At 55.3% G+C, this 14,702-nt stretch overlaps 1 protein-coding gene across 2 annotated transcripts in view; it reads left to right on the top strand.

The window, feature by feature from the left end:
* Positions 1–14,702, top strand: part of TBCD (tubulin folding cofactor D) — a 186,260-nt gene that overhangs the window by 42,355 nt on the left and 129,203 nt on the right. For both annotated transcript variants that reach the window (XM_033181724.1, XM_033181725.1), the window contains exons 8-11: positions 4,967–5,012; positions 7,705–7,837; positions 12,369–12,505; positions 14,105–14,165. In XM_033181724.1, the coding sequence (XP_033037615.1) occupies positions 4,967–5,012; positions 7,705–7,837; positions 12,369–12,505; positions 14,105–14,165 (377 nt within the window). The remainder of the gene's footprint in view (positions 1–4,966; positions 5,013–7,704; positions 7,838–12,368; positions 12,506–14,104; positions 14,166–14,702) is intronic.

Here is a 14,702-nt window from a genome sequence, read left to right on the forward strand (position 1 = left end):
TTTTTGCAGGCCAGCAGATGCACTGGAAGTTGTGATTTTTCTGGGCTCCAGCAGTGGTGTGGTGGGAAGGCTCCTTTCCTGCCCTGCTGCTGAGGGGAGCCTCGAGCGTACCAGAGTTCCTCCGTGATCACAGCCTTCTACGTGCTGCAAGGTGCAGCCCAGCATGGGTTTCACTGCCCTCCAGGAAGGGCCTGGCCCTGGTGGGCTCACTGCAGCACAGGCACGGACCTGGGGCTGTGCTCTCAAGGGATTCCAGCCTGGAAAGGGTTGTTTTGGTGTTGAAGATCCTCTTCCGTGTCTGTCCTATGGCCCCTCGGTGTGGCGTGCCCAAGAGTGGCTTTGAACATGGCTGCCCTCTGTGTGCTGAGCCTGTGGGGGCACGGATGCGGTTGGTTGTTTCCCAAGATACTATTTCTTGGTGTGGGAGCAGGACTCCGGATGGCAGAAAGGGGAGCAGCCTCGCCCTCCTCATTTGCGGAGTCGGCATGGTTACGTGGGGCCACAGGGTGACCTGCTGGTGTGGAGCTAGCGTGGTCTCGGCCATCTGCCTTGGTGCCGGCCGGCCCTCACAGCTTCTCAGAAGCCTGTGTTACCAGCGAGAGCCAAACCTGAACTGCTGTGGTGTGGGGCCCTTCTCCCAGGGCCTCCCTCGGGTGGAGCTGCTTTTCTTGGCCTAGATTAGGCGGTGCCTTAAGGGAGCCTCAAACCAGCATCTCCTGCTTGGCAGCGGGCGAGCTTGCTCCCGAGTAGCTCGACAGCCTGTGATTTACTGGGCTTGGAGAACATGCCCTGGGGAGGGGAAGCTGGCTTGCACGTTGCAGAGAAGCCAGCTTGGGTGGGTAGCCATGGAAAGGTGGGGCGGGTTAGGATGATTGCTGAGAAACTCCTTTTGTTTGCACCTTGTGCTGTGCTGGTTTCTAGAACAACAAAAACAGACCTGGCGGTCATTCCTCCTTTACTGTGCAGTGGTGGTTTTCTCTAATGCCTGGTGTAATTGCCTCTGTCTAGTGTATGCTTTTCAGCAGGTGATTTTACGTTGGTTCCCATTATACGTCCATGAAAGTGGGCTGTGCCCCCGTTTTATGGCCTAGCTTATGAGCACTCAAAGACCATTGATGACTAGAATGCTCTCTCTCTGGCCGCGTCCTCCTGCTGACAGGTTCCCCGTCCCGCCGCCACACTGAGCACTGGCCACTGCGCACTTTCTCAGGCGAAGACAGCCTCACTTTTAAGTGAAATAAATGGAAACAAAGCCCTGTCTTCATTGACTCGTTCCTTCCCTGTTGTCTCTTTTGCCCTCCTGAGCCCATGCCTGGGAAAGTGGATAACTTTTGGGGCTTTTCTCTGTGTGTGCTGAATGCCTAGGAGGCTGCCTGTGTAATTCAGCTGGAAACTGTTCCCAGGGTAGAGAGAAGTGTGAGGAGAAAAATAACCTTTGACCTGTAAACGTATGGGGTGCTTACGGGGTGCTGGTTTCTCCCTTACTGCAGATGGTGGCTGGCCCTGGCCTTGGTGCTGTCTCCCGTGTGTGGCTGGGGACAGCAGAAGCTGGGCTGGGCCTTTCCAGGTGTGGGGCGTCCAGCCTAGTTACAAGAGATGCTGCTTGCTTTCGCGAGAACTCATCACCACTTGTATCTTAGTCGGCTGTTGAGAATGTTGTACTACACTTCGCAGGAATTTAGTAACTAAAGAATGTTCATGGCCGGGCGCAGTGGCTCAAGCCTGTAATCCCAGCACTTTGGGAGGCCGAGACGGGCGGATCACGAGGTCAGGAGATCGAGACCATCCTGGCTAACACAGTGAAACCCCGTCTTTACTAAAAAAATACAAAAAACTAGCCGGGCAAGGTGGCGGGCGCCGGTAGTCTCAGCTACTCCAGAGGCTGAGGCAGGAGAATGGCATAAACCTGGGAGGCGGAGCTTGCAGTGAGCTGAGATCCGGCCACTGCACTCAGCCCGGGCGACAGAGTGAGACTCCGTCTCAAAAAAAAAAAAAAGAATGTTCATGTGTGAGGGCACTCTAGGAATTTAACAGTATCTTGGATTCTTTTTATTTAGTGAGAGAGACCAGATGACGTCTTAGCCCATTGCCAAGTGAGACAGGGGATGTTTTAGCCCGTTGCCGAGAGAGACCGGGGGACCCGCTAGCCCGTTGTTGAGAGAACATGGAGAGAACCGGAGAACATGGTAGCCTATTGTTGAGAGAGACCGGGCGACATGTTAGCCTGTTGTTGAGAGAGACCAGGGGGCACTTTAGCCTGTTGCCGAGAGAGACTGGGGGACATGCTAGCCCATTGTTGAGAGACACTGGGGGACACGCTAGCCTGTTGTTGAGAGAGACCAGGGGACACATTAGCCTGCTGCCGAGACAGACCTGGGGACACGCTACCCTGTTGCCGAGACAGACCGGGGGACACACTAGCCTGTTGCCGAGAGAGACCGGGGTACACGCTAGCCTGTTGCCGAGAGAGACCGGGGGACACGCTAGCCTGTTGTTGAGAGAGACCAGGGGACACGCTAGCCTGTTGTTGAGAGAGACCGGGGGACACGCTCGCCTGTTGTTTTAGGGAGACCGGGGGACATGGTAGCCTGTTGCTGAGAGCGGTTAGTTATTTCCCAGATCTTCGTCCTGCATCGCTGCACAGCTGCTCTTGTGGTTTGGGTTCTGGCCTTTCCCGCTGGGGTTTTCCAGCAGCCTCTGTAGCGGTCTTGGTTGTTTAGCCTTCATCGTTCATCCCCACGTTCTCCATCCTGCTGCCGTTGGAGTCTGGTCACATGGCCACGGCTGCAGGTGATGCGGGGGTGCCCTTTGCCTACAGGACAAGATTTCAGCTGCTCCCAGGTTTATTGTTGTGGAACAACGAACCCCACAGCTGGTGGCATCAGTGACAGCCGCACTCTTGCGTGGACCGACTCTGTGGCCTCACAGGGTGGGGTGCAGGGGGTGGTTTGTTACTGCCCTTCGATGCCTGGGCCTCTGCCGAGAAGACCACATGGCAGGTGCCTGGAAGGGCTGGGTACGGCGGAGGCCCTCGACTGAAGCTGGCTCTTGCTGCGTGGCATTCGGCTTCCCGGAGGGAGTGTCTCGAGGGGCGGTGTCTGGAGAGAGCCTGAAAGAGGGTGCCGGGCTTCTGACCTGGGATTGGAGGTCACTGGCATTGCTCCTGCCTGCCTCTGTTGGTTGCGGCAGTTGGAAGCTTACCAAGGTTGGGGGTGAGGGACCCTTGATTGTCCATCTGGCAAACTCTGTTCCCCACTGATCTGGCCAGCTGGCCGCTGGGACAGCTTCCCTGTGAAGTTTCTTGTCTTCTTATCCCCCAGGCGTGGTTGGGCTTCTTGTTGCACATTAGGTGGGCCTCAGGCCGTCCGCCCACCTCCCAGGGAATTTGAGTGTGTGCTGTGCCCTGCGAGTGCCCCCAAACCCTGCATCCCGTTGGGGGGAGCTCGCCTGTGCCCTACGGTTTCTGCTCAGCAAGTGTTTGCTGTGTAAACCGATGACTTAGGGTTAAAACACATATTAAGTTGGATACATCTGGATTGGTGTGAAATGATTTAACTTTCAATTTTGTATTTCACACAAGCTAAAGGTAGGGAAGAGTTCTTAAAGTGAAATGAGAACTCGTTTTGGGCAAACAAGGATCATCTCCATTCACTTGGTAGGGAACGTGTTACTATCTGTTTCCCTAAAAAGAGAGGGGTGAAGTCTCTGACCGCCTTGGTGAACGTGTTATTCTGAGTGGCTCAGTGAGGTGGGTGCTGCCACTGCCCCATTTTACAGACAGAGGAACGGGAACGCAGAGCCCCTGCCCTGCTCCGCAGGTGTGACTGGTGGTCTTCCTGGCTGTCTCCTTTCCGTTTTGCTCATAGGTGTGGGATCTGCTCCGCAGGTGTGACTGGTGGTCTGTGTGGCTTCGCTGCTTCTCCGGTCAGCGCTTAGGAGAGCCCCCAGCGGGCTCCGTGGAGAGAGCCTAAGTCCCCTCTCCTTTTAAGAAGATGTTTCTATTCTGCACTTAAGTAAGAGATCAGACAGTTTACAGGGTTCATAACGCAAGTAAGAGACGCCAGTATTTAGCGAAAGTCCCTTCACCTTGGCTGAGCAGCCCTGATGGGCGGCACCTGCTTCTTCGTTTTGCCATGTGGTGGGCGACGGCGAGGACCCAGGCAGGGGTGGCACGGTGTGTGGTGCAGATGGTCTGAGACAGATGCAGCTCTCACCTTGACTGTGAGATTCTGTTTTCTGAAGGAAAGGAAGTTCATTCACTTTTTCTTAGAAGGGCTCAGCTCTAGGATTCTTTGGTTACAGGGCTTGGATATTTATGTGAATCATCGCTTTTGTCCTCCAGACTTTAAAGCAGAAGGTAAAACCTCAGGTTGAGAATTCAGGAGGGCTAGAACCAGTGTTTGAGAGAAAATCTGATATTCCTGTTTGGTCTGATGGACTCCAGGTGATGACGTCCGTGTGTGTGCATCGTGGGGACCTGGCAGCCAGGTGTGTGTGTACAACACGGGCTGAATCGGTCACCCTTCTCATTTGTTGGTGAAGCATGAATGCAGATGGAAGCCTTTGTGAGAGGTGATTTGGCCTGTAACTTTAATCCTTTGTGTCTTTATTTATACACAGATACTTTTTAAAAACCTACTGAGATGTCTTCTTTTTCCAGGCTAGGAGTGCCTTGAACTTAAACCTGAACACGTTTTGTGATGTCACAATGAGGGAGGGGTAGAGAGGCTGTAGCCTCCAAGAGGGGACTGGACTTATCATTGCATCCCTATTTTCAGATGAACTTTTGGCAGATGATTTCACTAGTCTCTTACAATTATTATGTACAGAAAGTGTTTTCTTTATTATTAGGTGGTGAGTGTTAAGAATAAAAATTCTGAAAGATGTGATGAATTGTTTTCACAATTTGTGTTTGTTTTAAACTTGTAATTGTATTGTAACATTGAAAGACTTTTTTTTTTTTTAGGCGCAAATATTTAAACATGGAAAACGTGAAGACTGCTTGCCCTATGGTAAGGTTTATTTTTAAGAGAAGGTATCTTTGTGATGTGAGTTTGCTCATATACAATCAGGAGGCTCTCCTTCACATTTTCTTCATAGGTATAGGAACTGTACGTTGCTATGTTCGGACACTATCTATCATTCTTTCTTTCGTTGTGGGTTTTAGTAACTGGACTTTTTTTTTTTTTTTTTTTTTTTTTTTGAGACTGAGTCTCTCTCTGTTGCCCAGGCTGGAGTGCAATGGCACAATCTCGGCTCACTGCAGCCTCCGCCTCCTGGGTTCAAGCAATTCTCCTGCCTCAGCCTCCCGAGTAGCTGGGATTATAGGCGCCCACCACCATGCCCAGCTAATTTTTGTATTTTTTTTCTTTTTTTTGAGACAGAGTTTGCTCTGTCGCCCAGGCTGGAGTGCAGTGGCACTATCTTGGCTCACTGCAAGCTCCGCCTCCCGGGTTCACGTCATTCATCCTCAGCCTCCTGAGTAGCTGGGACTATAGGTGCCCGCCACCACACCCCGCTAATTTTTTGAATTTTTATTAGAGACGGTGTTTTACCATGTTAGCCAGGATGGTCTCCATCTCCTGACCTTGTGATCCGCCCACCTCGGCCTCCCAAAGTGCTGGGATTACAGACATGAGCCACTGCGCCCGGCCTAATTTTTGTATTTTTAATAGAGATGGCGTTTCACCATGTTGGCCAAGCTGGTCTTGAACTCCTGACCTAGTGATCTGCCTGCCTCGGCCTCCCAAAGTGCTGTGATTATAGGCGTCATAACTGGACTTTTTGTCACTTTCCTAGTCTTTTCAAAAGAGGGATTGCTGCTCCCTCCCTGTGAGTGAGGTCTGGGCAAAGCCTGTTATGATCTGAGGTTGGACCTGGCTTTTTGGGGCGCAGTAGGAGCCATGTTCCTCTGATAGCCACAGCCACCACCTCTTTTGCCTTCTTCCTAATTCTCTTAATGTATTCTTTTTGAGACTGGGTCTTACTGTGTCTCCCAGGCTGGAGTACCGTGTCATGACACAGCTCGCTGCAGCCTCGACCTCCTGTGCTGAAGCCATCCTCCCACCTCAGCCTCCTGAGTGGCTGGGACTACAGGCGAGCTTTACCATGCCCGACTAATTTTTGTATTTTTTGTAGCAGTGGGGTCTTGCTGTGTTGTCCAGGCTGGTCTTGACCTCCTGGGCTCAAGCGATCTGCCCTACCTTGGCCTCCCAAAGTGCTGGGCTTAAAGGTGTGAGCTACCACGTTTGGCCCAATTCTCTTAATTTTAGATTGAACCTCAATTTCTGAAAATAAGGGCAGTGTTTCTCTCCATGCAGAGGTTTACCATCTGGAAAAAGAAACTTCTTAGAGCCTTTGTGTTTTAGAAGCTATCTGAATATCAAGTTTGAATAACTTTCTTTTTTTCAAAGTTTTTCATTGTGGAAAATTTGAAACATGTATAAAGAAGAGAGGGTGGTGCGTACGCCCCGTGTCTCTCTCAGGAGTGTGCCAGTTCTCATGTGCGGCCAGTTCCATCCCTGTACCGCACAGGAGGGACACACAGTGCCATCTCGCCCGTGTGCTTCCATATACGTCTCTGGAAGGTGGGGCTCTTTGTCCTCACACCTGAAAACACGAGCAGCAGTTGCCAGACCCTGTCGGCGGGAGGAGCGTCCTTGGTGACGTGAACACAGACCTGCTCCCTCTTGGGCTGTCGTGCTTGTCACCCACGCTTGTCCTGCCCACTGTTGGAGCCTTCTGAGAAGTTACTCAGATGCTTTTATAGCTGACCTGGTTTTATAGGCAAGCATTATGAGTTAAACAGTACCTCTGCCCGAGGTCATGGCGCCCACCTAAAACTGGTGAACGTTCACTTTCTGTCATTTCCCAGCCTCAAGGCAAAGCTTACCGCAGGGTCCTGCAGCTCCAGCCCCCATCCCCCTGCCCTGTCCACGCCCCACTGCCCCTTCCTCCATCTCCTTGTCTTCCATCGCCTCACCTAACTCTCAGCTGTGTCTTCAGCGTCTCTTCTTTTCTCCTCTCCCTTGTCAGCTGGTTGCAGTCTTGTCCATTTCACCTCCAGCCCATCTCTGAAGCCGCCATGCACGTCCACCCCAGCCTTTGACTGTCCCGGGAATGCTGTCCTCCTGGCCTCAGCTTGCCCCCACAGCCCCCCGGGCGCGTCTCCTGCTCGCAGGCTCTCCCTGTCGTGCTGTGCCCAGCGCTGCCTTGAGCCTCCCCTTGGCTCAGCCTCCTGTCCTGCTGTTGTCATTGCTGCATGACACCGAGTGATTCCCCCTGAAAAACAGAGCAAGCCACAGGAACCTGTGTGTTCTCCCCAGCCTCAGTGTGCCCTGTGGCCTGTGGGTTTGCCTCAGTGTGCCCCGTGGCCTGTGTGTTCTCCCCAGCTGCAGTGTGCCAGTGGCCTGCGTGGTCTCCGTGGCTGCAGTGTGCCCGTGGCCGGTTGGGCCTTTGTGTGTGCTGCCCCCCTTCAGGTTGGCTCCTGCTCTCCTGACCTCCACCGCTGTTGCTTCACAGCAAGGAAGTTGAGTAGGTTCAACTCTAGCAGCTCTGGGTTCACAATTTGGGATGATGGGGGTCTTGATGATGTCTCCTGCCTCGAGGCCCCTGTGGAGCCGGCTTTTGGCTTCAAGGACACAGGTGGTGCAGTCAGAAGATGCCTGCAGCCCTCCCCACGCTGAGTCCAGCTCTTGTTTGCAGCTGCCACCGTCCTCAGGTGCCTCGATGACTGCAAACTCCCCGAGAGCAACCAGACCCTGCTGCGGAAGCTGGGGGTGAAGCTTGTGCAGCGACTGGGGCTGACCTTCCTGAAGCCGAAGGTGGCGGCATGGAGGTAGGCACCGTGAGGACGGCGCCTGGGGAGGGGTGCTGTGGGGGGCAGGTGCCATTGACGGGGGTGCACGTGCTGTTGGGGCAGGTGCTGTGGGGAAGCAGTTGCCCTGCTGTGGGGTGGGGAGGCAGGTGCCGTGGTTCTGGACACAGTCGGGGGCACTGTCTGGCCGGTGCTGTGGCTTTTGGGTCCAGTGGTGATGGCAGAGAAGGCGCGTTAGTTAACAAGTGTTTTCTACTTTCATTCATTTCTTTTTTTTTTTTTTTTTTTTTTTTTTTTTTTTTTTTGAGACGGAGTCTTGCTCTGTCGCCCAGGCTGAAGTGCAGTGGCCGGATCTCAGCTCACTGCAAGCTCCGCCTCCCGGGTTCACGCCATTCTCCTGCCTCAGCCTCCCGAGGAGCTGTGACTACAGGCGCCCGCCACCTCACCCAGCTAGTTTTTTGTATTTTTAGTAGAGACGGGGTTTCACCGTGTTAGCCCGGATGGTCTTGATCTCCTGACCTCGTGATCCGCCCGTCTCAGCCTCCCAAAGTGCTGGGATTACAGGCTTGAGCCACCGCGCCCGGCCTCATTCATTTCTTTAATCCCAGAAGTGTTTCTGATTTTGAGAGGAATGGTTTTCTTTTGGTTATTTTCTGACTGCATCACCCAGTTGGAGGAACTGCAGCTGGCGTGACAGGAGGGTGGCGTGTGCACCGTGTGGCTCGGAGTCGGCACGTCCTCGCTGGTGTGGCAGCGTGTGCGCGTCGCGTCGCTCAGAGGTGGTACGGCCTCCCTGGTGTGGATGCGCTGTGGGGAAAGCTGCATCTGATCCGTGATGAGTCTGAGTGACAGGCTCCCCCCCTTTTTTTTTTTTTTGAGACGGAGTCTGGCTCTGTCGCCCAGGCTGGAGTGCAGTGGCTGGATCTCAGCTCACTGCAAGCTCCGCCTCCCAGGTTCACGCCATTCTCCTGCCTCAGCCTCCCGAGTAGCTGGGACTACAGGCGCCCGCCACCTCGCCTAGCTAGGTTTTTGTATGTTTTAGTAGAGACGGGGTTTTACCGTGTTAGCCAGGATGGTCTCGATCTCCTGACCTTGTGATCCGCCCATCTCAGCCTCCCAAAGTGCTGGGATTACAGGCTTGAGCCATTGCGCCCAGCCGACAGGCTCCCTTTCAGAGACTGTCGGAGAAAGTGCAGCCGCCTTTCTTGCTGCAGTGTTTGTGGCTGGTTTCTCTGCTGCTGTGGGGGAATGTTCAGTGCTGTACCCGGCATAGTTTTCCGGAGAAGCAGCCCATAGGATGTGTGCATCGGCGAGGCTGTGAGCTGGAGACCAGGAGAGCTCGTGGTGGTTCTTGGCCAAAGACCTCAGGGTGGAGACCCAGGAAGAGCTGATTGGTTTTAGTCTGAAGACAGAACAAGGCCAGTTGAGAGATCGCCAGGCAGGAGGGCTTCCCTCATCATCGGGGAGGGCCGGCCTTTTGTTCTGCTGGGGCCTTCTGCTGGCTGGACGAGGCCCCCTGCATTCGGCTGGGTTCCCTGCCTGACTTTGTTTACAGATTCACATGCTTTGCTCATCCAGAGCCCTTCACATAAGCACTGGAAGCAGGTGTGATGAAACAGCGGGGCGCCCCATGGCCCAGTCAGCTTGACATGTAAAGTTAAGCATCACAAGCACTGAAGTGTTGATAGGGAAAATAATCCAGAATTCCTAGTTCTCCCGATGATGATGTACGTGTTGCCACATACATTTCACGTAATTCTAACGTGGTTGGGTTTTAGTCCCCCTTCTTGTGTTTATTTTTCTCTTCCATCTTCCTGTACGTTTCCTTTTTCGTATGTATTTCTAACTTTTTTCCATTTTTATCTCCTTGGTTGGACTTTCATTGTCTCTTTTAGCACCATTCTTTTCTTGGTTACCTTCTGTTAAAGAGGATGGACTTACACTCTGGGGGCTGTTAGATTCCTGGTTCGTCTCACTCTTCTGCCCAGCCTTGGCTTGAGGCTTTGTTCGGGTGGGTCTGTCTCGGCTCTTTTCCTCCAGGGGCTGGTCTTTCCTCCACAGCAGGGTCCTTGCGTTAAGTGTGTAGCCTCAGGGTCTTCGGTGGAAGTCATGGCTTTCCCTCCCATCCTGCTGGGCCCTCTGAGGGTCGCACAGTCTCCAAGTTCTCTGCAGCACTCGGCCTCCCAGCTATTCTCTGACAAGTGTGTCTGAGTCTCGCCTGGTGCTTCCTCATCTTGGGGTGCCCAGGGATCCACGGGAATTTTGGGGCAGAGTTTTGGGGCCCTTTCTCAGCAGCTCTCTTCTCCTCTCCTCTCCCCCAAATATGAGCCCTCCACCCAGTGAGACTGCTGCTCCCTAGGCCGTTTCCCTGGTACAGTTTAGAAAGTACCCCTGCGGGGAGGAGGTGGAGGTGGTGCACCTGCAGCTTCCCCTCGCTGGGGATTGTTGCCCTACCTTGGTTGCCATCACCTGCTGGCCAACAGTGGCTTTATGCCTTCTGTCCGAGTCTCACCGTTGTTGAGGTCAGGAGGGCACGTAGGGAAGCAGCCTGAGGTCATTGTCTTTGTGGTGCTGTCTGATCTTTGTGAGGTGGCTGAGCTGCGCGCTTCCATTAGAGTGTGGGGGCCGGGGTGTGCCTGTGGAGCATTAGGGGAGAGTGGGGGCCTGGGGTGTGCCTGCTCGTAAGGCATTAGGCGTCTTGCTGGGTGCCTGATGGTCTCCGCCACAGTCTTTTTTTTTTTTTTGAGACAGAGTCTCGCTCTGTCACCCAGGCTGGAGTGCAGTGGCGCGATCTCAGCTCACTGCAAGCTCTGCCTTCCGGGTTCACGCCATTCTCCTGCCTCAGCCTCCCGAGTAGCTGGGACTACAGGCGCCCGCCACCACGCCCAGCTGATTTTGTGTATTTTTAGTAGAGATGGGGTTTCACCGTATTAGCCAGGATGGTCTCGATCTCTGACCTTGTGATCCGCCGGCCTCGGCCTCCCAAAGTGCTGGGATTACAGGCGTGAGCCACTGCGCCCGGCCTGCCGCCACAGTCTTATGATGGCTGATACTCTCTTCATACTAGTTACCCTACATAACAGCGCACCCCTAAATTTAGCAGCTTGAACAGTGCACATTTTCCTCACGGCTTCAGTGAGTCTGGAATCTGGATGTGGCTCAGCCAGGTCCCCAGCCAGGGTCTCTCCTGAGGCTTTGTTAAGGTGCCAGCCTGGCCACTGCCATTTTAAGGCCTGCGTTGGGTGGTTCTGCTTCCATGCTCCTCATGGGTTCCGTCGGGACCCGGCGCCTTGTGGACTGTTGGCGGGGACCCCTTTGAAGTCCTTACCACATGGGCCCCTCCTCAGGGCAGTGCACAGCTTGGCAGCTGACTTCGTTGGAGGCTGAGAGGCGGGTGGAAACCACGGCTGTTTGGAAGGTGGCGATTCTCGCCAGACTCTGCGTTTTCTATTCTTTGGGAGGGAATCATTGGGCCCATGCCACATCCCGTATGAGAGGAACGCCAGGAGGCGGGGGTCATGAGGCCATCTTGGGAACCCCCACGCTGCTTGTTTCCTAGACTTGGAAACTGAGTGCCAGAGAGCTAGAGCTAGGATGAGTCATTTGAGGCAGGTTGATGGTGTCAACATCAGTGTGTGAGTTCTGGTTCTGCCTCCGAAGCCCAAGTTGTTTGTCCTCTGCGAGGCTGTCTCAGGCTATAGCCACAGCAGCTGCCCTGAACTCTCACTGGACACCTTTTCTGCATGAGGCCCAGTAAGCAGGACCCACAGCCAGGCTGCCTGCCCTGCGCTCACCCTTGGCAGGAACTGTCGTGTTCGAGGGGCCCTTGCTCAGCGCGGGGCTGGGCTGCACTCCAAGCACATGCTCTCACTGCTCCTCACACAGCTCTCTGTGTGGGTCTGCGTTCCCATTTTATGGCGGGGGAAGTGGAGGTGTGGAGTGGCTCAGGAGCTGTGCAGACTCACACAGCAAGCAGGTGTAGAGCAGGCCTGACCAGGAGCCAGGTCCCGGGGCCTGTGCCGTGGGCCCCTTCGGGGATGACGATGCAGGTGCCCCACGTGGGTGTGAAGAGGGCTACACGTTGCTGTCTTTTGAGGGGCGTTCGGGAGGCAGGATCTGTAGGAACTGGTGACGGGTGAGACGCAGCTACTGGTGATGAAGGGGCCATGCGTGGCCTGGGCAGTGGCAGTGGTGGCTGCTCAGGAAGCAGAGGGTCCCGGAGGCCGGGTGCTTCCCTGGGGAAGGTGCTGGTCCTGTCGTCTGTGTACCCATCATCATGCCTTCTCTCCTGACTTTCCATAAGCAAAACTGGACACCAGCTGAGGACGCTGTGGAATCGGGGCGTGCGTTGTGGCTCACACCAGGGTCTTCCTGGCAGTTTGTGCTGATGGCGGGCGGTGCCTCCGGGTTTCTCCTTCTTATCCAGTCTCTGCAAAGTGTGTGGAATTTTCACAGGCATCCTTTAAGATTCAGAGTGACAGTAAATGACTGATTTCAGTCTTCAGGATGCTGTGAGCTGCAAAGCTGATCTGAGGATGCTTTGTTGGCACAGGTATCAGCGTGGCTGCCGATCCTTGGCTGCAAATCTACAGCTTCTCGCTCAGGGCCAGAGCGAGCAGAAGCCGCTCATCCCGACCGAGGATGCGGATGAAGATGACGACGTCCCAGAGGGTGTGGAGAGCGTGATAGGTGCGTGGGGTCTAAGTGGCGGCCTCTGCTCTTGGGCATCGTTGGGCCAATTCCCCTCCATTCCAGGACCACACTTCCTTCTTCCCTTCCTGGTGCCAGCACTGTCTGGCCACCCGTCCTCTTCGCCAAGTGCACGGTCACTGCCCGTCCTCTGGCTTCTGAACCCAGGCCTGTCCCTGCCTGTGGACAGTCTCTTCCTGTGTGCCATAGAAGCCCTTTTTCCCACCGCCTCCCTACCTTCCTGACCTGGGCAGCTGGGCATGTCCTCAGGAAACAGTTCTCCCAGGAAATTGAGTTGGGGTCCCTGGGGCTCAGGTCTCTGGCTCCTTGGCCCCTAAACCCTGCTCAGTTCCTTACCTCAGGAGCCGTTTCAAACTCCCTTAAACCACATTACACCTTGCAGGGGTCTCCATCCACTGCCCTGTTCTCCTCCTGTGGGGTCTCCTGCTGCACAGAGACAGTTAGAGCTGTCAGCGGAGCCCCTCATGGCAGCCATCCTGGGACTGGCTCCTGTCCACACACTGTCCTGCCCTCCTGCTGTGGTTTGGATGAGGTCTTCCCTGGACCCAGGCAGAGCCTCCTCATGTCCCCTCCCTGTGAGGCCCCCATCCTCCCAGTGTCTCCCAGCTTCCTGATGGGTGGGCGGGGCCACGCTGCCTGCGCTGTGCTGGCCTCTGCTCACATCCCCTCCGCTCCCTCCAGGGCAGGTTTCTGCCCAGAGTCATCTGCACCCCACCTCAACCGTGACCATCAGGGCGCCTGCGGCACCGTTGCCAGGCCCGAGCCAGCATGCACTCTGGCCCTTCCCTTGACCTTTGCTTCTAAGAGCCCTCCCTGGTTGCGTGGTAGGCGCCCGCATCTGTGCTGGGCGGCTCCAAGTCCCGGGCGGGGTCCTGGGTCTGCCCTTTCCCCGTGTCCGCCACCTGCCCCAGGCTTGTTCCTGTCTCCCACCCCCTGCAGGCAGTCCCCTCTGCCTGCATTCCAGCTGCTGTGCTGGCTCCAGACTGTCCCTCCGCCCTCCCCTGTGGTCACTTAGCGAGCTTCTCCTTCCAGGTCTTCCCAGGGCTGCTTGATGCCCTCGGGCTGAGGCTTCACCCCTGCTGGGGCTTGCAGGGCCCTCACCATGTGACCTGACCCCTCCCTGCATCCTCTAGGCTTCTGTGTGGTTCTTAGAAGTTCAGCCTGCCGCCAAGGCCTGGTCCCTGGGAGAGACGTCTTTGTGCAGCCGCTGGCCAGGGGTTTTCTCTGGAAGCTTCCCAGCCCACTTTGGTCACCCCTGAGCTGCGGGCCCTTCCCCTGGCCTGGGTGGGGCCCTTGATGTTGGCCTTCACCTGGGGGCAGGCAGGTAGCTGCTCCCTGTCGCCTGCTTTGATGGGGTAGATCTGTTTCTTAGGAACAGAGAACTTAGGAACTTGGCTGTATGTGATTATTTGAGAACGGAGAGAAGGAAATGTTCTTTTCCTGTCATTAAAATTAGTATTGTTCATGTAACTCCCTTCATTGTATGCACTGAGTAGCGTACAGGATGGGTCACCTTACAGCTGGGAAACTAGGAACTTTGTGTGGACTCTGTCGTGCATCACCTTCTTCTTCCTACAGAGCAGCTGCTGGTCGGACTGAAGGACAAGGACACCGTTGTGCGGTGGTCTGCAGCCAAAGGGTAGGTGTCCGCGGCCGCAGAAGCACCCTCGGGAGTGGACCAGCCTCTCCAGTGCGACTCAACAGCTACAAATACCTGACAACTTCGGAGTCGCGGCCTCCTCCGCAGCCCCCTCCGCAGCCCCCTCCGCGGCCCCTCCAACTTCACGTGTGTCACTCTATGCGTTGGTGTGAAGATGGTTCCCGAGGCGGAGCTTTAGGCTCCTCCGTCCTCCTGCCTCTGGCTGGCCCTGCCGGGTCACGGTTTACCTGTTCATCTTCAAAGTGTTCCCTTGTTTTTCCACATCCTCCTCTCTGTGCCCCCTACCTGTCGTTCCCCACAGATGGGGGTCACGGCTCCCACAGTGATGGTGCTCAGGGAAGAGCCCTCTTTTGTGGGGTGAGCGAGGTGCCAGCCCCTCACTCACCCCTCACTAACACCTGTCATACCAGTGGGAGCCAACACGCACCCTGCACCCTGGGCCTCAGTGGAGGTCGTGGGGCAGATCCAGTAGGGTCTGGCCTTGAGCACAGCAGGTGGAGCCCTGGCCTGGAGGAG

The sequence above is a fragment of the Trachypithecus francoisi genome, unplaced genomic scaffold (genome assembly GCF_009764315.1).
Source record: "Trachypithecus francoisi isolate TF-2019V2 unplaced genomic scaffold, Tfra_2.0 Lachesis_group20, whole genome shotgun sequence".
Lineage (NCBI taxonomy): Eukaryota > Metazoa > Chordata > Mammalia > Primates > Cercopithecidae > Trachypithecus > Trachypithecus francoisi.